Source organism: Herpailurus yagouaroundi, unplaced genomic scaffold (genome assembly GCF_014898765.1).
Source record: "Herpailurus yagouaroundi ecotype Mexico unplaced genomic scaffold, PumYag 139, whole genome shotgun sequence".
NCBI classification, from domain to species: domain Eukaryota; kingdom Metazoa; phylum Chordata; class Mammalia; order Carnivora; family Felidae; genus Herpailurus; species Herpailurus yagouaroundi.
The window spans coordinates 68,673,338-68,696,560 of record NW_024412394.1 but is presented as its reverse complement, the minus strand read 5'-3'; the positions used below and the strand labels follow the sequence as shown (position 1 = coordinate 68,696,560).

The 23,223-nt window shown below is 39.0% G+C and overlaps 1 protein-coding gene across 5 annotated transcripts in view; it reads left to right on the top strand.

Annotated features, from left to right (window-relative positions):
- Positions 1 to 7,692: 7,692 nt before the first annotated feature.
- CDK19 (cyclin dependent kinase 19) overlaps positions 7,693 to 23,223 on the top strand; it is a 179,302-nt gene continuing 163,771 nt past the window's right edge. Inside the window, exons 1-2 of one of the 5 annotated variants that reach the window (XM_040474380.1) lie at positions 7,693 to 7,939; positions 8,876 to 8,970. In XM_040474380.1, the coding sequence (XP_040330314.1) occupies positions 7,819 to 7,939; positions 8,876 to 8,970 (216 nt within the window). In that variant the 5' untranslated portion in view covers positions 7,693 to 7,818. Of the gene's footprint in view, positions 7,940 to 8,168; positions 8,242 to 8,875; positions 8,971 to 23,223 lie in introns of those variants that run through there. The other 4 variants (XM_040474384.1, XM_040474381.1, XM_040474382.1 and 1 more) reach the window with 4 other exon arrangements.

The window sequence follows — 23,223 nt, the reverse complement described above, 5'->3', positions numbered from 1 at the left end:
CCAGCCAGGTGCCCCTACAAGGCTAAGTTTTAAGAATCAGATTTATTTACCATGACATGTTTTTGTCATTAGAGCAGAGAAATATGGCTAAAAGATGGAGAGGGAGTGTTTTAATAACATTCCTATAGTTAGACTCTTCTTTATGAAAAGAAAAATATAAATAAGAAAGCCCAGACTGGGGATCCCAGAAACTCCCTCCCATTTCCACTGAATGTTGTGTGGGATGAGGGAAAAGGTCATTCTCTTCCTTTTTTTCAGGATAGCCCCTCATTCAGTGACAGTCAAAACTGGGCATTGTTCCTGGTTGAATAGTGTTCCCCCCAAATTCATGCCCACCTGGACCCTGACAGTGTGATCTCATTTAGAAATCAGATCTTTGCCAATGTATAAAAGTTACAATGAGGTTGTAACTTGCACAATGAGAATTAGGGTGGGGCCTAAATCCAATATGACTAATGTCTTTTTAAGAAGAGGGGAATTTGGACACAGGCACAGATGGAAGATGGCCATGTGGAAACAGAGACAAAGATTGGAGTTATGTTGTCACATGCCAAGGAAAGCCAAGGATTACTGGCAAACACCAGAAACTAGGAGGGAGGCATGTATCAGCTTCTCTCAGAAGGAACCAACCTTGCCTACACCTTGATTTCTTGACTCCAGAACTGTGAGGGAATAAATTCCTATTGTTTTATGCTACTCTGTTACAGCAGTCCTAATCTGACAGAGGCATCCAGCTCTTCCCATGCCCTATCAGCAGCAGGTGGGTATCCCTCCCTTAGTTCAGTCTATACCCCGATCTAGCAGGAAGAGGTCTGATTCTTAACCCCATTGCCTCCCATTCCTCTTCTTCAGCTTCCCTGACACCGAGTCTGTACAAAAGAGACTAGAATCTGTTTCTCCACCAGCCTTTTAGCTTAGACCATCCTTATTAAAAAGAGCTTTCGGGGGCACCTCGGTGGCTCAGTCGGTTAAATGTCTGTTGTTGGCTCGGGTCATGATCTTGTGGTTTGTGAGTTCGAGCCCCACATCCACATCAGGCTAACTGCTGTCAGTGCAGAGCCTGTCTCGGATCTCCTGTCTCCCTCTCTCTCTGCTCCTCTCTCTCAAACATAAACAAACATAAATTTAAAAAAAAACTATTAAAAAAAAAGAGCTTTCAGGGTGTGTGGGTATCTCAGTCGGTTGAGCGTCGACTCTTGAGTTTGGCTCAGGTCATGATCCCACGGTTGTGGGATCCAGCCCCACGTTGGGCTCCGTGCTGAGTGTGGAGCTTGCTTAAGATTTTCTCTCTCTCTCTCTCTCTCTCTCTCTCTCTCTCTCTCTCCCTTTGCCCCTCTCCCCTGCTTGAGCATGTTTTTTCTCTCTCTCTCTCTCTTAAAAAAAAAATCTTAAAAAAAAATAAAAAGAGCTTTCTTCTCAGATCTTTAATCAATGTTTAAATAGTCTGAACATGGCTCCCAGAAGAGTAACAGGTATTTAGATGGGAATTCATACTCTGAAATCTGGTAGGCCAGAGATCTGTTGCTGTTTGGGGGGGGGGGGGGGAGAGCAAAGGCAAGGAAGGGCTCTTTAACATACTAAGACAATGAACATCTCAATGGCTGTGGCAATGCTCATTCTCTACATTGCATAAGCCCTATGACTCTTCTGTGCACTGAGAAACAGAAATAGATAAATGACATCAATCAAATATGAAGTAAAGGAAGCAGAGGTAGTAATTGTAACAAATATGAAGTAGAGTTTAAGACAAAGAGGACGGAATGTCTCAGTAGGATCATTTGATCTTGATAAATGGGACAGTTAATACTTGGCAGTGTTGTTCTTCAGTATCATAGAAACCTGGGGTTAAATCCTATCAGTGATAGTAACACTATAAATTATCTTTTTAGAACTTCTGGGGTTTTTTTAATCTGTAAAATGGAGATAATACATATCTTCCTCATAGGATGGTTGTAAGGATCATATTAGCTAATATATATAAAATGCCTAGGATTCAATAAATGTTAGCTTTCATTCTCACTCTGCTTACTTGCCAAAAAATATATCAAGACCACCATTACTTCAAGCCCCATTGCTTTTTTTTTTTTTTTTTTTTTTTAAATTTTAAAGTAGGCCTCACACCCAGCACAGAGCCCAAAACAGGGCTTGAACTCACAACTCTGAGATCAAGACCTGGGCTGAGATCAAGAGTCAGATGCTTAACTAACTGAGACCCCCAGGTGCCCCATTGCTTTTCCTTCTCTATATTTGATCATTCTCCTAGGTCATATAGGAAAGTTTTTATTTTTATTATAATGGGGCTATGACTCTGTCAGCTCTTCAATTCCCTCTTCTTCATGTGGGCCCAATCTTACTCTCCCCACTCACCTTCGGAAGATGATTTCTTCCTTTCTGTGTGAAGCCACCTCTGTTTGGATTTTGTTCTCTAGGAGCTCCATATTTTAGCCCCAATGTTTCCCATAGTTTTACCTTTTCTTTCTCTACCGGTTCTTTGCCCCCAGTATATGAAAAGCTTCTTTCTCCTATTAAAAATGAACTAATAACAAAACCAAACTCTGAACCTCTCCTGAGGTAAAATAGGTAAAATCCTATCCTCCTCCTTTCTCAGCCAAGCTCCTACTTTTTTTTCATTTATAAAGTTTTTTTTTAATGTTTATTTATTTTTGAGAGAGGGAGAGAGAGAGAAAGAGCACGAGCAGGGGAGGGGCAGACACACACACACAAACACACACACAGAATCTGAATCTGAAGCAGGTTCCAGGCTCTGAGCTGTCAGCACAGAGCTGAAGTGGGGCTCGAACCCACCAACTGTGAGATCATGGCCTGAGCCACCCAGGCACCCCTTTTTTTCATTTAAATTTTATTTATTTACCTTTTGAAAAGGCAACATTTCTTGGATCAAAATTCAAAAAAGCATACATTAGAAATTCTGTCTCCTATCCTTGATTCTCAAACAGTTTCCCTTCCCTGAGCAAAGAGTTTCCTGTGGTCTTTTTAGATATCGGTTTAGGCATATGCAAGCAAGTATGTATTTTTCCTTCTGTATAAAAATTTTAGCATACTATGGACACTCTTCTGATTCTTGCTTTTTTTTTTTTTCAGTTAAAAATATGTCTTGGAGGTCTTTTCGTATCAGTGTCTGAACAATTTTCTCATTGTTTCAAGTCTTCTGGAAAGCAGGTGCCAAGATGGGATTAGACATGCAAGAGACTTACTAAAGGAAATGCCTTTGAGAGAGAAAAGGAGGCAGCTGGAGATGAATCAGATAGTGATGCTGATCTGAGCCCTGTGAAGGATGGAAGGAAGGCATGAGGGTTGGGGTAGGCAGGGACTAAGACTGCACCATAGTTCTAAAAAAGTTTCAGATGGGCTTAAACCTGGGGATTCCTTAAGACAAAGTCACACATCAGAGGAATCCTGTATCCTGCAGGAGTGGACCTTTGTGAACTTCCTGCTGTGGTCAGTCATTGGCTGGGAGCAGCCCATGGAGAGTTTGGCCTCATTGAAAATGCAGTGCTAGATTCAGGGCTTAGAAGCTGGACCCTCCCTTCAGGGAAGACATCTGGGAGGAATATTTCATAGCCTTCATATTATTTTTAGGGCTGCATAATAATCCAATGAAGGATGTGCCATACTTTGTCCATTATGAGAGACATATCACAGTATCTACCACAAGGAGTATAATTGTAGGAAACTACTATGTGGTTTTGATAGAGGCTGCCAAGGGGCACCTGGGTGGCTCAGTCGGTTAAGTGTCCGACTTCGGCTCAGGTCATGATCTCGTGGTTCACGAGTTCGAGCCCTGCGTCGGGCTCTGTCCAGACATCTTGGAGCCTGGAGCCTGCTTCCGATTCTGTGTCTCCCTCTCTCTCTGACCCTCCCCCCATTCATGTTCTGTCTCTCTCTGTCTCAAAAATAAATAAACGTTAAAAAAAATTAAAGAATGATAGAGGCTGCCAAGATCAAAATCTAATGTATATATTGGTATATATTTTGTGAACGTGTATTCCACCAGCAAGGCAGGAGACTGTTTCCTCATATCCTTAGTAACACAGCGTGTGGTCAAGCTTTTTTTTTTTTTTAAAGTTTATTTATTTATTTTGAGATAGAGAGAGAGGCAGGGAGAGGGAGAGAGAATCGCAAGCAGGTTCTTTGCTGTCAGCACAGGGCTCAATCTCATCAACTGTGAGATCATGACCCGAACCCAAATCAAAAGTTAGATGCATAACTGACTGAGCCATCCAGGCACCCAAAACTTTTTATTTTTTTTTAGTTAACCTTTTCATAACCTACATTTGATTTTTTACTTACACATTTTCCTACCTTCCACTCACTCCCTAGTACATATTCATTAAGCCCTGGCTCTGCAATTTACTAGTTGTCTCAGTTTGTTCATATGTAAAATAAGAATTCTAAGTCAACATACCTAATAGGAATATTTTGAGGATAAAATGAATGCAAAACTCCATGTTTAAAAACAGCAACCAACAGGGGCACCTTGGTGGCTCAGTTGGTTGGGCCTCCAACTTCGGCTCAGGGCATGATCTCAGGGTTTGTGGGTTTGAACCTCGCGTCTGGCTCTGTATTGACAGCTCAGAGCCTAGAGCCTGCTTCAGAATTTGTGTCTCCCTCTCTCTCTGCCCCTCTCCTGCTTGCATTCTGTGTGTCTCTCTCTCAAAAATAAATAAACATTTAAAAAAATTAAAAAAAAAACCCCAGCAACCAATGGATAAACATTCTCCACACTCCACCGTCACATACTGATGATTTCCAAATCTATACAGACTTTTTGTTGGCAGGTACAAATATTCATCTACTTACTTGTTATTTCTTTTTTTAAATGTTTATTTATTTATTTTCGGGGGGGGAGGGAGAGAGAGAGAGAGAGAGAGAGAGAGAGAGAGAGAGAGAGAGAGGAGAAGCACGCTGTCACAAAACATGAGATCATGACCTGAGCTGGAATCAAGTGTCAGATGCTTAACTGACTGAGCCGTCCAGGCACCCCAATACTTACTTGTTATTTCCATCTTGATGCCCCACAAGCACTTCAATTACAACATGCCCCAATGAAACTCATCATTTTTCTCTTAAAAATTGCTCCTATTCCTTTATTTCCCTTATTGTTGAAGTCAAAACCCTGTAAGTCATTTCAGATTATTTTCTCTCCCTTAAACCCACATTTAATTAATCCTCAGGTTCTGTTGAGTTTGATTCATAAATAATTCTGGTATCTGTCTTTTTCTTATGATCAGCACTGCCACTTGATGGTTTAATCTCTGTATTTTGTAAGTATTAAGGGAATAGCTTCTTTTTCTTCTTCTTTTTGTTTTTAAATAGCTCCATAATGAATGTGGGGCTTGAATTCAAGATCCTGAGATCAAGACTCACATGCTCTCCCAACTGAGCCAGCCAGATGATCCAAGGCAGTAACTTCTTACTGTTCTCACCTTCTTCCAATCTATCCTGAACACTGTTGTCAGGAGGAGTTTTTGAATCACGACACTGATTATATTACTCTTTAGCTCAAGAGTCTTCAATGGTTTCCTATTGCCTATAGAATGATGAAATCTAAAACTTCCACTAGTCATATATATATATATATATCTATATATATCTATATATATATCTTCATAATTTGACCTCTACTTATCTGTCCAATCTCTTCTTAGATATCCCCTTTCCCTGCTTTAATCTGTAACATTCAAACTAGTTGCATTTCTCAGAATATATCATGTTCTCTCATGATATATGATTCAGCCATCCTGCCTTAAATAATTTCTGCTCCCTACTTGCCTACTTGCCCTTCACATAAAGTACTTTAAATTTTGGCTCAAAATTTCCCTCTGTTGTGAAGCCTAGCTTGACTCCTCTAGAATTCTTCCTATTCTACTATTGTTCTCTGTACCCACATAGTTTATTTTTAATTTGCTTGCATGTTTATTTCTTCAATAGGTTTTAGTTCTCCGACGGAAAGAGACCCATTTTCATCTGGTATCTCCAGCACTTATCATAGTTCCTGGAAATAAGAGACACTCATATACTCAGATATTTTCGATTGACTTCACGATCTGAGTTAGTTTCTCAGGAAATTTACTGTTGTAAATAAATGATCTCCCCAACACTCCAAGTTTTCCAGGTTTCTGCCAAAACCTAGCATGCAGGTCACTACTAATTCTCCTTACCACTTTATTTTTATTATTATTAACTTTTTAAATGTTTACTTATTTTTGAGAGAGAGAGACAGAGCACGAGCAGGGGAGGGGCAAAGGGAGAGGGAGACACAGAATCTGAAGCAGGTTCCAGGCTCTGAGCTGTCAGCACAGAACCAGATGCCAACCGAACTCGAACTCACCAACCATGAGATCATGACCTGAGCTGAAGTGGGAAGCTTAACCTTAACCCACTGAGCCACCCAGGTGCCCCTCCTTATCACTTTAGATAAAAGTGACCATTTCCTCCTTTTGCTCTCAATAAATGTGGTATATTAGTCTTATCCTAGCACCAATCATGTTTAGGATTGTATCCCAAGCATCTGACACGTTAAGTATGCAACAATTAAATGAATCAATGTTCACCTTGATGAAGGAAACTTTCTTAAACATTCTAGGAGAACGTCATCATTATGCATAGACCGTAAAAAATCTTTTACAATCCAACCCTGATGATTGTTTTTAAAACGATGCATCCTGGCACTTTAATTGTCCTTAGACAGATGGCCAAACCTTGGCTATGGGAACCGCACAGTGTAGGAGGAGACCATGACTAGAGCGCGAGGGAAAGGATGATTGGCTGCTAGGGTTCAGAAGTTCTCCTCAGACGGATGCTAGAACTAGGAAACCGCTGATGGTTCAGTTTTTGAAATACCGTTTTTGCATCGTAAAGAAAAAAGATTAACCTATCAGGAACAACCGAGCACATCCAATTACCAATCAAGAACGGGAAAGGAGCCAAAGCCTGGGGATACCCACGCACCAAGGAGGACGTCATTCTCTAAGTCTCAGCCAATGAGAGATTGGGCGACGGGGGCGGGGCAACGGGCGGACCAATTGCCACAGAAAAACAAACAATCTGCAGCACAACTGTCCTAACCACAGCCCTCGCCTCTCAAACCACTGGAGCAAACTCCTGAGCAAAGCACTTGTTAAATACTTTACACTTTCCTTCTAGCCCGGGGGCAGTTACACTGGAGTACCTTCCTCATACTAGAACAAGGGCCTTCTTTCCACCAGCTCGCAAAGACTCGCAGAAAGAATACAGTAACTTTGAGCTTTCTACCTTCACAGGAACTGGCAGTCCGGAGCTACCTGAGGGGGAGGGGCAGCCCCAGTGCGCAGGCGTGCATGCCTTGTGGAGGCGGGGCTGTAGCGGCCCAAAGCATCCTGGGTGCTGTATTTCTTTTGCTGGCAAAACTGAACTGCTCCTGTAGCCTCCGGAACTACATTTCCCCGCAGCTCCCGCGGCCTCGAGGTGGGCGGGATGGTTGGTTAATGAGCTCGAGGAAGCCGCGGCGCGGCCCACCAGGTTCCAAAACAAGGAAATGAAGGGGGGAGGCGGGACTGGGGCTGCCTGCGGGAGCCGCCGCCGCCGCCGCCGCCGCCGCGGAGGAGGAGGAGGAGGAGGTGGAGTAGGTGGCTGCCGCGGCCGCCGAGGAGTCCCTTGCTGAAGGCGGACCGCGGGGCGGCGGGCGGCGCGCGCGCGCCCGAGAGGCGGCTGTTGGAGAAGTGGAGCGGCGGTCGCGGGGGGAGGAGGAGGAGGAGGGACTGAGCGGCGGCGGCCCCCGCGTCCCGGTGCCTCTATGGGGAAAGCAGACAATGGATTATGATTTCAAGGCGAAGCTGGCGGCGGAGCGGGAGCGGGTGGAGGATTTGTTTGAGTACGAAGGGTGCAAAGTGGGACGCGGCACCTACGGGCACGTCTACAAGGCGAGGCGGAAAGATGGGTAAGAGCAGGGGCGGGGGGAGTAGGCTCGCTCGGGTCCTCGCCCTGCCCGCGACCGCGCGGGATGGGTGGGTTGGAGCCGGGTCGGGCCGTTCCCGAAGGGCGAGGCGGAGGTGGTCGCGGGGCCGCGTCCCAGCGCGGACTGAGGGACGCGGGTTCGGACTGCCCTCCCCGCGCGGCCCCGTCGCGCCCCTCGAACTCCAGCGGCAGCAGCCTAGTCGGGGGGCGTCGGTCCGGTTCCGGAGGGCGCCTTCCGCGTGCATGGAGCTGGCGGCGGGACTCGAGTTGGGACCTCGGCTGGAGGTGGAGTTTGTGGGGTCTGGTCTCTTGGGGAGACGCCAAGGGCTGGGAGAGCTTTGCCGAGTTGCCGCTCCGGCCCTGGGCTGGTGACGGTCGTTGTGGAACTTCCAATCGGCTAAGCGCCTCCCGGGGGCGGCGGTTTGAAACCTAGCGGAGGAGCTGGTCGGGCGGCTGGGGTCTTAGCCAGACTCTAGGGTCTGACCCACCGCGCATCTCTGCCCTTGGGGCCAGCCAGCCCATTGGCTTCTCAGCGTAGTCCCGCGTCCCTGTCTATACCCGGCGACTTCTGGATCCCTGCTCATTCGCCCCCGATTTCGCTTTTTCACATTCTGAATTCCGCACTTTAACTCGAATGTAGGACCTCCTCGGAGACTAACCGCGTTTTGCCCGCAGAACTTCAGAGTTCGCCTAGTTTTTTGGTAACTCGTATTCTTCCCCCCCCCCCCCCGTTGGATATTCTTATGCTTTCCACTCCATCCCCTGGCTAAATGACTGCGTGCTGGGGTTTATCCAGCACCTAGATTATCCGGAACGGAATGCAGAGTGACAGAGATCTGGGCCTGAATCTTTGTTTACCTGGGATTTGAGGGAGAACCTTAGTAACCTCTTAGGAAGCCTTTATTGATTGTTCTCTTAGGAGATGGCGAGCTGGATTCTGTATTGAGAACGCCTATCCTTCGTCCTGTAGGGCAGACGGGCTCTAGGACAGGTGGAACCAGCTGCCGGCGAAGGGTAGGTTTAAACCAATCACCTGCTCACCGCCCTTCCTGGGAGGAATTCTCCTCCCCTAGAGTAAGGGAGCCCAGGAACATTTATCTACCTGTCCCGCTTAGATTTCAAAGACGGTCAAAAAGTATGAGAAAGAGAGTTTTTAGCATCCTAGCGGAACATTTCTGAATAAAGTGAATATCAGTCACAATGACATTAGTAAGATTTGAAATGCTGCCTAACGTTCTGCGCACTCTGTTGTAATTGATATAGTTGATTTATGAACTCGAGGACGAAAGTTGTTAAGGTGTGTGTGCTAATTTCATAGAGAATGAAAACACAACTTTACAAATTGTTTTATCATAAAGTATGGTGAAAATCACAAGGTACTATACACGTGTAAAGGATTGTTACTGCAAGTAGTTTTGGTCTTATAACTGAAAGGGCTCCATAGTAGTCAGTTGTAAACTTCTCTCATAATTCTTTTAGTTAATTGCCAGGTGTCCTTGAATGAGTATCTTGGAATTTCAGGTCCATTAAAATTAACTTGTATTTTGTTTTTGGAATATTTACTTGTTATACTGGTGTTTCTGTGGGAATATTATCAGATATATTTGGGGAAAGCACATCTAGTTTTCCGATTTGGACATTGGCATTACAAAACAAATTATATGTGGTGTTTTTCATACTCCTCATGCTAACTTTATAATGTACTTGATTTGAAATTTTTTAAATGTATTTTCTTTTTTTTTGTTGTTAAAATAACTTCCTTTTTAGTAGGCAACTTTTAAGAAAAATCTGCTTCTGAATTGTATTTTGATAGCATGGGATAAAACAAAAAGCATAATTTAATTCCTGCTTCTAATTGTTCTTTTTGAATATTTTCCCCTCTAATAAAGTTTTTGATTCGACTGCACTTTCTTGAGTGAAATTTGTTTGATTAGAACTAATAAAGTTTCTTTAATAGAGTAAGATCAGTCTGTGTATCTTCAAAATATGCTTTTTAAAGAAATTTTTAGGATCTGAAAGCATTAGTTGATATCACTATATTCTAAGAAAAATCATTATAAAGGTAGGTTTCCTTGGACTAGGGGTCTAGTTGAGATTTGAGGCTTTATGTTAATAGCACATCTCTTGTGGGTTGGTAGCAATGATTTTAAAGAACAAAAAGTTTTTAAAGTTTTTGGTGATGGTTCTAAATTGTGATGCAGATTTGCATAGTAAAGATTTTACACTCTGATCATGGTTAGTTACAGTTTAGCTCTTTCCGGAATTTATTTTGGTTAATTCAGAAAAAGATGTATAATGCTACTTTAGGGAGCAAGAAAGAAATCATGTGCGTACATTTAAGAGAAGTTATTCTGATGTATATAATGTAGTATATAACCAAAATCATTTGGGTCTTTTGAAGAAACACTGGAAGAAGTAATGTAACTTACAAAAGAAAAGCCTCTGTTTATAGTTTAGTACTACCTTTTAAAAAAAATCTTAGAGTGATATTTCCATTAAAATAATGACTTTAACTTGGGCTGTGTTAATTATACTATGTAAATTTGTGACAGTGGAAATGAAAGATTACATTTGGGTTTTTCACCTTTAATAAAAATGTCATTTGTTCTTTTTGTTTTGAAGGAAGAGAATCTTTTGACCCAACCATCCTTTTTAAATAAATCAGGCTTAAATGTTATTCCTGAGAAACAAGTTCGGAATATTTCTAGACTTTTTAGTATGAACAAGAATTTGTAATAGTTTTCCTTTTAAAATTTGTAAAAAAGGATATATAACAGTTTATGGTTACAAATCTCAAGACCATATTCCTCAAATTTGAAAAACTTTGCTTTGATTGATAAAGGAATATTTTAAAAGGTTCTTTTGTCAATAAGAGAGTCAAACAAACATGATTCCATAGGATACTATGTCTGAAAACTGTTACACCAAACAATACTACTATTCAATTTTGCAGACATTCAGTCTTTTGAACCACTCCAATAAAAGATTACTCCTTTTTGAGATGTCTTTAAAAGATACTTCATAATTGAAAGTGAAATGGCTGACATCTTAACAGTTTCAGTTTTGCCTTAGGGTTTCAGATGAGTAGTTTGTGACTATACATCTTAGTGTATAAAGTTTTAGATGAGTAATTGGTGATTACACATCTTAATATATGTCATAAAATCCTTCACAAATAAGTGTAGGTACATATGGATACATACAGGTAAATAATAGGTATGGACCTATCTGCCTGGCTTTGATGGATTTTTCATATTTGGTTTGTAGTTAGAATAGACAATTGTATTTGCATTTTTTTTGTGTGTGTGTGGGGGGGAATGTACAAAGATTAAAGATGTAGCACTGTGATCGTAGCATTTTAGAACTTTCAAGAGTTTTAGATCATTTAGTCTCACTTCTTTACAAATGAGAAAACCAGAGCTTTTAGAGGTTATCATGCCCATAGTCTCACAGCAAAGACAAGCCTCACAGAAGTTACAAGATAGTAGGAATCCAGCTCTCCTGACTGAGTTGTTGCATTTTCTAATGTGTCCTACTTCTTAATACCATACGGGGAAAACCCAAAAAGGCCATGTTAAACCTCCAGTTTTGACAAACTTATTGTATAAGGTTTTTCCATGCAAAGGATATATCTATACCAACAAATATGGAAAGGGGAAAATATTGCATGGATATTAAAAAAAGAAAAAAGTAGGAGTGCCAGCCTATAGATTCTACCATGTGTAGTTGCTTTTCTTCATCAGGTTTCTCTTCATCCTCATTATCATTACTTTTGGCCACCATCTTTCAAAAAAAAAAAAACCCACCATTTTTGCATAGTAGCTGAATTGGTCTCTGCTGTTAGGCTAGTCTTTCCTTGTGATAGTCCAACATCCAAGTTGCTCAGGGTCATTTTTCTGCAAATAAAATCAATCATGAAACATCTTGGAAAACCACAGTCTCTATCTTTCAAACCATCATATCCAATTTTAATTCCTTACTTTGGCATATAAAGCTATTTGCATTAGGATCCTAAAGTTTTTCTCGTCTTTATAGCCTTTATACTTGCCACCAACTCCCAGAGTTGGTGCAAGCCATGTTTCTGTAGCATTTTTTAGCACTTACTAAGTCTTTTTCATGTCTTTTTTTTTTTTTTTTTTACATTCAAAGTAAAGTGGTATTGCTCTGCCATTCCTCCCTCCCTTTTCTCCTCACTCCCATAAACTTGGTCAACTCCTGCTCATACTTCAATACCCTATTCAGATAGCTTTTCTTCTAGAAGCCTTCCTTTATTCACTTTATTAGTTGTGCTTGTGCCCCTCTTTGTTCTTAGGTGTATAATATCACTATAAGTAATGTTAATCTGCCCCGTAAACTATTAGCTACAAATGGGTCATCATTTATTTCCAGAGTCTTGTGCAGAGTTTGGCATATAATGGACACTCAGAAATTTTATTAAAAAAAAAAAAAGGTCCCACATTGGTAATACTGCCCTGATGTTTTCAGTAATTGTTTTGTTTTTTTTTTTTTAAATTTAACATTATTTGACAGAGACAGCATGAGTGGGGGAGGGGCAGAGAGAGAGGCAGTCACAGATTCTGAAGCAGGCTGCAGACTCCAAGCTGTTAGCCCAGAGCCTGACACAAGGCTTGAACTCATGAACTGTGAGATCATGACCTGATCCAAAGTCAAATGCTTAACGGACTGAGCCACCCAGGTGCCCCTTCAGTAATTGTTTTGAAAGCCTGCAATGCAGTGGTGTTACATAAGTGGTTACCATAAATAATTTTATAGCACTAATTAGATCTAGTGTAATTTTTTTTCTAAGAAATTATGTGCTGCTTTTTAAGACAGTTGATACATTTCTTTTAGTAGATTGATAAGGAACGTATGTAATTTTTTTGTTTTGAGTTAAGCATTTTTCCCTTTTAGGCCAGCTCTTGTAAAATTATTATAGAAATCTTGTGTTCTTTGCTTTCTCTATCTATTTTATAGAGATGCTTAGAAATTGTGGGCATTTGGGGCACCTGTATGGCTCAGTGGGTCAGGCATCTGACTTTGCCTCAGGTTATGATCTCACAGTTTGTGAGTTGGAGCCTCATGTTGGGCTCTGCGCTGGCAGCTCAGAGCTTGCTTGGAATTCTCTCTCTCTCTCTGTGCTCCTCCCTTGCTCTCGCACTCTCAAAAGTAAATAAACATTAAAAAAAAGTAGGCATTCCAACATATTTTACAAAATTTATTGATCTTACGGGTTTATGTTAATAAATTTAGTATCTTTAGTACTTAGTAAATCAAATAAACATTGGTTTATGTTTAAGTGGTTCTTCATTTATGTATTACAAGAACTTTTTGAAGCCCAGGAAAAGAAATATTTTCAATAAAATTTGATTGTTTAGAGCAGTGGTCGACAAACTTTCTTTACAAAGAGGCAGATACTAAATATTTTAGGCCTTGGGGGCCATACAGTATATGTTATAATTACTTGAATCTGCTGTTGTAGTGTCAAAGTATCCACAGACAAATGTGTAAATGAACACAAATTAGAACGTGTTTCAATAGAATTTTATTTATAAAACCAAGTGGTGAGCTCGCCTTGGCGGGCAGGCTGTAGTTTGCCCTGCTTAGTCTAGAACAGTGACGTCCAATAGATCTTCATGCAATGATGAACGTGCATCTATGCTGTAAAGTATGGTAGCCACTAGCCATATGTGGCTCAAGGAATGTGATTACTGTGACTGAGACACTGGCTAGTAGCTGTGATGTTGGACTCGGAAGGTTTAGTCTTGGGGACAAGTAGCTTAGCAACAACATTTATAATTTTCAAATCCATGAAGTGACATTTTAATTTTTTTTAAACTTGGTTAATCTCTACACCCAATGTGGGGCTGGAACTCAGCACCCTGAGATCGAGAGTTGCATGCTCCACTGACGTAACCAGCTAGGTGCCCCTGAAGAGACCTTTTAATAAAAATGTGTAATTGACGGTGTGGACAAATGAAATAAGAAAGCCCACGTGTTTTCTTTTTTTTTTCTCTTTTCTGCCAAAACCCGCACAAAGCTCATGTCTTTTCAGTTACAGGCAGAATTTTGAGGCTGAAACAGTTTGATAATGCAAACCAATACTCGAATCCATAAACTGTCAATTTGTGAATGGAATCAAGGATATTTGATCACTTTTTGAAAAAAGTATTTTTGTTAAAAAAAAAAAAAAAGAATGTTGTTCAGTGAGTAGTACGTGCATGTGCATAAGAAGATATACAATGTGGTAGTAAGCCTTCCCTTTCCCAACCACCCTTTTCCCTTTCTAAAGACGGCCATTCTCGGTTTTCCTTTTTAGACATTTTCTTGGGGTGTGTGTATTTAATGGTAAATAGTTTACTGTACATTTCTCTATATTTTTTTCACCTTAAATGTACTTTGAAGATCATTACATAATTGATATGCAGAGATGCCTGGTTCCTCTTAATAATAGTTTCACTTGTATTCCACTGTATTTACTTACATAATTTACTTAACTATCCCTCTTGATGGACATTTAGGCTGTTACTAGTCTTTTGCTAGTACTAACACTGTAGTGAACTGTACCTAGTAGGTACAGTTTTTGTGTGTATTAGTGTAGCTAATTTAAACTCCTGTAAGCTATTTACCTTTGGAAGTACTGGCTTGAAATGATTTGCTGATATGGTGATATATGAGATATAAATCACTAAAGATTGAAAACAATGGGGCTGAGAATAAGGAAGTCTTATTCATCAAAGGATTTAAAAATAATTATTCATACATAAAAATGAGTTCCAAATCATTAGTTTCCATAGGAAATACAAGTTACCCTTTTAGCAGCGCGAGAAAGGCTTGCCTCTGAGTTTTATGTAGGCAAAAAGTAGATCTATGGAAAGGCTTTTTTGATAGGGATGTCAGTATTGATGAATTAAGGAATTTTACTTTTGTGTACTATATGTTTGGACTGAATATGCTGTGTAAAAAATTAATATGTGATGTTAAACTGTGTGCTTGGTTTGCAAAATGCTTAACTAGTGTAATGAGGTTTAGACATCAATATAGAAGACTTGAAGGCAATATAGTACAATTTGAAATTTTCTTCTTGGTAAACGATGAGAGTAAGACTGCTTGGTTAATGTGTATATAAAGATCAGCCTGTTCGTTCTCTTGTGACGTTGGGACTGTATGTTAGTGCTGTTTTTGGATTCCAAAACAAAGGAACAAGATATATATTTTTTTAAAGAGAGCATTTTAATATTTTGAATTATTAACATGACTATTTCTTTAAAAAGCAGGTAGTTTTTAAGGGCTAGAACCATAAAGAGGTAGCCGACAAAGCTATTTGAAGATTCTTGTCCATTTATAAATAGCTGATAGTTCAACACTTCCTGTAATAGCGCTTTTGAGCATGCATTGTGCAGGATAAAAGAGAGTCTCAAGAGAGAAGACAGGATGTAATTCAGGATACAAGTGTGCGGCAGTAGTTTTTTAATTGAGGGTGTGAATTCTTATCCAAAAGTGAGTGAATGATCAAAGAGAAGTAAAAACCTGTAAAGTCCTTAAATAATTGGTGTCCTTATAAAATATCTTTAATTTCTAATATAATAAATCTTTCTAAAGGAGAAACACATCCTCCTCATAGAGGCTTTAAACCTGTTGTGTGTTTTCTATCTAAAAATATTATTTCTGTGAGATTTTGTTGCTGATGATCTCAGTTACCAAGTGGAACGTGATTAAGAAATGGATTTAATTTTATTTTTATTGTGACCACAGACCAAAACCGTGTCATGGCAAACTATTTTGCAGATATTTGTAGATATATACATTTGGACAGAAAGGTGAGTTCATGATTGCTGGAAAAGTAAGGTAAAACTTTTGCCTTATAGGTGGGCTAGTTGCATCTTTCTGTGGGAAAGTTATTCTCCTTAGGATTGTGATCTGGGGCACAAAGTGTGTTGCTTTTTACAAAAGTTAGTTTCCTTTTTCTCTTTCCCTTTTGTAATGTAATTATTATACTTGCATTTTACGAGTGACTTAGACACTGAGTGAATCCAGTTGTTTTGGATTTAGGCGCAAATTTAAAAAAATGTGAGCTTCCTTTTTTCTGAAGAAATGGTATGTAATTTGAACTTATGTAACTTATAAAACCAGAGTTCTGTTCACTGATTTCTCAGCAATCTTTTAATTTTTTTTTTTTCAACGTTTATTTATTTTTGGGACAGAGAGAGACAGAGCATGAACGGGGGAGGGGCAGAGAGAGAGGGAGACACAGAACCGGAAACAGGCTCCAGGCTCTGAGCCATCAGCCCAGAGCCTGACGCGGGGCTCGAACTCACGGACCGCGAGATCGTGACCCGGCTGAAGTCGGACGCTCAACCGACTGCGCCACCCAGGTGCCCCAGCAATCTTTTGATCTATATATTTGTGTCAAAGTGGAAATATTTTTATTTTTATGCTATTAAAATTTATCAGATAATAGTTGTACATGATTTAAAAAATTCTAACAGTTAAACTATATATAAAATGAAAAGTAAAAGTCTTCCTTCTTATTGTCCACTCCCAAGCTTCCCTCATTTTTCAAAGATAGCCAGTGTTGACTGTTTCTGTTTTAAGTTTTGCTGGTGCTTACTAGTATAACTTTAAGTAATATGCATGTAAAAAATAATATGCATATAATTCTATGTTCTGATTTATCAACGTTAGGCATTTTTTGTTGATTTTCCATTAGAAAAGCTGAGCAATTTCCCATCTCAACATTCAAATTTATTACCTTTGTTATTTTACATTTTTTGTGGCAAATACTTTTACAACTTTAAATCATAAACTTAAATCTTTTTTTTTTTTTTTTTTTTTTTTTAATTTTGATTAGGCTCCTTGCAGAACGTGGGGCTTGATCACAGGACTGAGATCAAGAGTCACATGCTCCACTGACTGAACTAGTCAGGCACTCCATTAAATTTCTTTTTCTTTCTTTCTTTAAAAAGTTTTTTATTCTTTTTTTTTTTAACATTTTTTTCTTTTTTTAAAGTAATCTCTACACCCAACAACCTGGGGCTTAAACTCACGACCCTGACATGAAGAGTCACATGCTCTACCAGCTGAGCTAGTCAGCTATTCCATTAAATTTCTTTTTTTTTATTCTTTTTAAAAAAATAATTGGTGTCCTTCTAAAATATCTTTAATTTCTGATACAATAAGTCTTTCTAAAGGAGAAACACACCCTTCTTATAGAGGCTTTAAACCTGTTTTTATTTAAAAAAAATTTTTTTTAAGTAATCTCTACAGCCAACATGGGGCTTGAACTCATGACCCTAAGATCAAGAGTCTCATGCTCTACAGACTGAGCCAGCCAGGTGCCCAGATTTCTTTTTCTTGAGTTATCAGCTTAGATACTATTTGTCTTCCTGATATGGATATTAAGAAAAGTGATATATTTCTCTTACTCTTTTTTCTCTATCTCTAATAAAATTTCTAATTTTTAAAGTAGACATTTATAGCATCCTGCTTTTTGTCTATGAGTTGATTCTAAAAAGCAAACACTGAAAACCATTTAATAGCCTTAAAATATTATGATTGTGAAAGTATTTGTTGCGGGATGAATTAGTATATTGAGACCCGTGGAGAAGGAAATGTAATCTTGTGCATTAAATAACTGCTGCTGGTCTTCCAGGTATTAAGGCCTAATGGGTCTTCTTAAGTTCTTTTGCCCTTCAAGTATCTGGATCATACTTAGCTAATAGTGTTTCTTTATATCTCTTAGGTGCTTTTTCTTGGAATTTTTTTTTTTTTTGGTTCAATTGAGGACATCTTTTTTTTTTTTTTAATTTCATTTTTTATTTTTAAAAATTTATATCCAAATTAGTTAGCATATAGTGAAACAATGATTTCAGGAGTAGATTCCTTAATGCCCCTTACCCAGTTAGCCCATTCCCCCTCCCACAACTCCTCCAGCAACCCTTAGTTTGTTCTCAATATTTATGTGTCTCTTCTGTTTTGTCCCCCTCCCTGTTTTTATATTATTTTTGTTTCCCTTCCCTTATGTTCATCAGTTTTGCCTCTTAAAGTCCTCATATGAGTGAAGTCATATGATTTTTGTCTTTCTCTGACTGACTAATTTCACTTAGCATAATACCCTCCAGTTCCATCCACGTAGTTGCAAATGGCAAGATTTCATTCTTTTTGATTGCTGAGTAATACTCCATTGTATATATATACCACATCTTCTTTATCCATTCATCCATCGATGGACATTTGGGCTGTTTCCATACGTTGGCTATTGTTGATAGTGCTGCTATAAACATGGGAGTGCATGTGTCCCTTCGAAACAGCACACCTGTCTCCTGTGGATAAATGCCTAGTAGTGCAATTGCTGGGTCATAGGGTAGTTCTATTTTTAGTTTTTTGAGAAACCTCCATCCTGTTTTCCAGAGTGGCTGCACCAGCTTGCATTGCCACCAACAATGCAAAAGAGATCCTCTTTCTCCGCATCCTCACCAACATCTGTTGTTGCCTGAGTTGTTAATCTTAGCCATTCTGACAGGTGTGAGTGGTATCTCATTGTAATTTTGATTTGTATTTCCCTGATGATGAGTGATGTGGAGCATTTTTTCATGTGTCGGTTGGCCATCTGGATGTCTTCCTTGGAGAAGTGTCTATTCATGTCTTTTGCCCATTTCTTCACTGGATTATTTGTTTTTTGGGTGTTGAGTTTGATAAGCTCTTTATAGATTTTGGATACTAACCCTTCATCTGATATGTCATTTGCAAATATCTTCTCCCATTCTGTTGGTTGCCTTCTAGTTTTGCTGATTGTTTCCTTCACTGTGCAGAAGGTTTTTATTTTGATGAGGTCCCAGTAGTTCATTTTTGCTTTTGTTTCCCTTGCCTCCGGAGACGTATTGAGTAAGAAGTTGCTGTGGCCAAGATCAAAGAGGTTTTTGCCTGCTTTCTCCTCAAGGATTTTGATGGCTTCCTGTCTTACATTGAGGTCTTTCATGCACTTTGAGTTTATTTTTGTGTATGGTGTAAGAAAGTGGTCCAGGTTCATTCTTCTGCATGTCGCTGTCCAGTTTTCCCAGCACCACTTGCTGAAGAGACTGTCTTCATTCCATTGGATATTCTTTCCTGCTTTGTCAAAGATTAGCTGGCCATACGTTTGTGGGTCCATTTCTGGGTTCTCTATTCTGTTCCATTGATCTGAGTGTCTGTTCTTGTGTCAGTACCATACTGTCTCGATGATTACAGCTTTGTAGTATAGCTTGAAGTCTGGGATTGTGATGCCTCCTGCTTTGGTTTTCTTTTTCAAGATTGCTTTGGCTATTTGGGGTCTTTTCTGGTTCTGTACAAATATTAGGATTATTTGTTCTAGCTCTGTGAAGAATGCTGGTGTTACTTTGATAGCGATTGCATTGAATATGTAGATTGCTTTGGGTAGTATCAACATTTTAACAGTATTTGTTCTTCCTATCCAGGAGCATGGAATCTTTTTCCATCTTTTTGTGTCTTCTTCAATTTCTTTCATAAGCTTTCTATAGTTTTCAGTGTATAGATTTTCCACCTCTTTGGTTAGATTTATTCCTAGGTATTTTATGGCTTTTTGTGCAACTGTAAATGGGATCGATTCCTTGATTTCTCTCTCTGTCGCTTCATTGTTGGTGTATAGGAATGCAACCGATTTCTGTGCATTGATTTTATATCCTGCAACTTTGTTGAATTCATGAATCAGCTCTAGCAGTTTTTTTGTGGAATCTTTTGGGTTTTCCATATGGAGTATCATGTCAGCTGCAAAGAGTGAAAGTTTGACCTCCTCCTGGCCGATATGGATGCCTTTTATTTCTTTGTGTTGTCTGATTGCAGAGGCTAAGACTTCCAATACTATGTTGAATAACAGTGGTGAGAGTGGACATCCCTGTCTTGTTCCTGACCTTAGGGGGAAAGCTGTCAGTTTTTCCCCATTGAAGATGATATTAGCGTTGGGTCTTTCATATATGGTTTTTATGATCTCGAGATATGCTCCTTCTGTCCCTACTTTCTTGAGGGTTTTTATCAAGAAACGATGCTGTATTTTGGCAAATGCTTTCTCTGCATCTATTGAGAGGATCATATGGGTCTTGTCCTTTCTTTTATTGATGTGATGAATGACATAAATTGTTTTGTGGATATTGAACCAGCCCTGCTTCCCAGATATAAATCCCACTTGGCTGTGGTGAATAATTTTTTAATGTATTGTTGGATCCGATTGGCTAATATCTTGTTGAGGATGAGGACATCTTTTTGAGTTGCTTTTTCATTTGGATTTGTGTGCATATTCAGAGTTCTTGTGTGTCTGATAATGTGTTTTGACTTCATACTTGATTAATAGGTTGGCTGAATTTATAGTTTTAAGAATAATTTTTGAGGGGTCCCTGGGTGGCTCAGTTGGTTAATCACATGACTCTTGATTTCAGCTCATGTCATGATTTCATAGTTTATGAGTTTGAACCCCACATCAGGCTCTGTGCTGATGGTGTGGAGCCTGTTTGGGATTCCATGCCTCCCTCTGTCTTTGCCCATCCCCTCCCCCCCACTTTCTCTCTCTCTCTCTCTCAAAATAAATAAATAAACGTTTAAAAAATAATAATTTTTGTCTCAGAACCCAAAACTATTGCTTCATTTATTTCTTGTTGCTTATGGGAATTTTTTTTTGGAAGCTTGTCTGTAATCTCAGTATTTTTTACTTTATGTATGCATTCTAAAATTTCACTAAAGTCTACCTAGAAAATGTAGGTTGGGTGCCTGGGTGGCTCAGTCGGTTAAGTGTCCGACTTCAGCTCAGGTAATGATCTCGTGGTCAGTGAGTTCGAGTCCCGCTTTGGGCTTTGTGCTGACAGCCTGTTTTGAATTTTGTGTCCCCTTCTCTTTCTGCTCTTCCCCTGCTCATGCTCTGTCTCTGTCTCTCAAAAATGAATAAATATTAAAAAAAATAAAAACAAAAAATGTAGGTCTTTTTTTTTTTTCTGATTTATGTGGCTAGGTTTTCTGCATCTTTAACAAAGTATTGTTTGAGTACATAACTTATTTATATAATTTGAACTTCACAGGTAAAAAGTGGTATTTAGTCCAGTTGGACTCTTCCTAACTGATCCCCTACTCTTTCACTCCCCTTTTCCAATCCTGCCGGTTTCTTAGGAATCTTTATTGAGCTTTCTCTTTTGTCTTTGGTTTAGGGCAATTTTTATTACCCGTTATTTATTTATTTTTTCCTTCTTCCTCTGTTGCCTCTCTTGTTCTCTTCCTCAAATATACATATTAGCAAATGTTGACCTTTTAGGCTCTGTCTTCCATATCTCTTAAATTCATTTGCAAAAATTGCAACTCTTTTTTCTCTCTACATTCTGGAAGATTTCCTTTATTGAATCTTCTAGATTACCAATTTGGTCTTTATTGGGGGTTGCTATTCTTTTATTCAGTGTAAGCCTAACTGCCTAAGTTCAATAGGGCATTGGTTTAGTAAAGTAAATAAATTCCCTATTAATATTTAGCTTGTTTCTAGTGTTTAAGTTATTTTTTGTGTGTGTACCATGTGCTGTTTTCAGTTTTTCCTTCTTAATATTTTTCTTATAATCTGAGTGCTAGACCAAGATAATGGAAATGTTTTTCTGTTTTCATATATAGAGAAATTATATTGGTTTTACTGTTACTTTAATAGTAAATTCTCAACATTCATCTGTTCACATATTCATCAACTTATCTCTATGCAAATTTTCATCCATCTATCCATCTGTCTATCTTCTGTCCACCTATTATCTCTTTTCATCTGTCTTCATTTTTCTGGCTATTTTCATTATTCCATTGTTTACCATTTATCATTTGATTCCTTTCCGTGAGCCAAGTATTGTGCCATAGATGCGAGGATACAAGGATAAATGAAATGTCATCTCAGACTGCAAAAACTGAGACTGGAAGTATTCACAACAAATTGCTAATAGTGATTGTCTACAGGAAGGAAATTTGGGTTGACAGGAAGACTTTTTGAAAAAAGCATATACTCGTGTATTATTTGAAAAATACCTATACATATTATTTTAATATATTTATATTACTTATTAAAATGGTAAAGCATTTAAACTGTAGAGTATATATAACTTATGGGGAAAAGGCAAATACCGTAAAAAATTTTTTTTATTTTTAATTTTTAAAAAATTTATTCTTTTTAAGTAGGCTTCATGCCCAAAGTGGGGTTTGAACTCATGACCCCGAGATCAAGAGTCACAAGTTCCACTGACCTGAGCCAGCCAGGTGCTCCCTATTTTTTTTTTTTTAATTTTTTTTTTTATGTTTTTATTTATTTTTGAGACAGAGAGAGACAGAGCATGAACGGGGGAGGGGCAGAGAGAGAGGGAGACACAGAATCGGAAGCAGGCTCCAGGCCCTGAGCTGTCAGCACAGAGCCCGACGTGGGGCTTGAACTCAAGGACCGCGAGATCGTGACCTGAGCTGAAGTCGGATGCTCAACCGACTGAGCCACCCAGGCGCCCCTATTTTTTGTTTTTTAATAAATATTTATTTCTTTTTAGAGTAAACTCTATACCCAAAGAGGGTTTGAACTCATGAACCCGAGATGAAGAGTTGCATTCTCTACTGACTGAGCCAGCTAGGCATAAAAATGGCAAATATCTTAAAAAAATATATATATCTTTTATTATCTTATAAAAATCAATGTGTTAACAAAAAATCCAATATGTGTTCGTGCAAGGAAGGTTAGGAATTATAGAAACATAAAGAAGAAAACATAAATCACTCATAATAAGACCACTCAGAGATGAGCATTGATAATATTTTGGAATATTTATCTCCTGCTGGTTTTTTTTTTTTTTCAGTTCTATTGAATAATTTACACATATTACTGTAGAAGTTTAGGGTGTATAGCATAGGGTGCCTGGCTGGCTCAGTTGGGAGAGCATGTGACTCTTGATCTTGGGGTTGTGAGTTTGAGTCCCACATTGGGTACAGAGATTACTTAAATAAACAAAACTTAAAAAAATAAGGTATGTAGCATAATGGTAAGGTGTATAGCATAATGGTTTGATTTATATGTATTGTGAAATGATTTACCACAATAGGTGTATTTAACTATATCATCTCATAAAGGTACAATAGAAATTTCTCCTTGTGATGAGAGCTTTTAGAAACTATTCTTTTAACTTTCTTGTATATCATACACAACAGTGTTAGCTGTAGTCATGGTGTTGTCCCTGTGCTTATTTATTTTATAACTGGAAGTCTGTACCTCTTGACCACCTTCCTCCA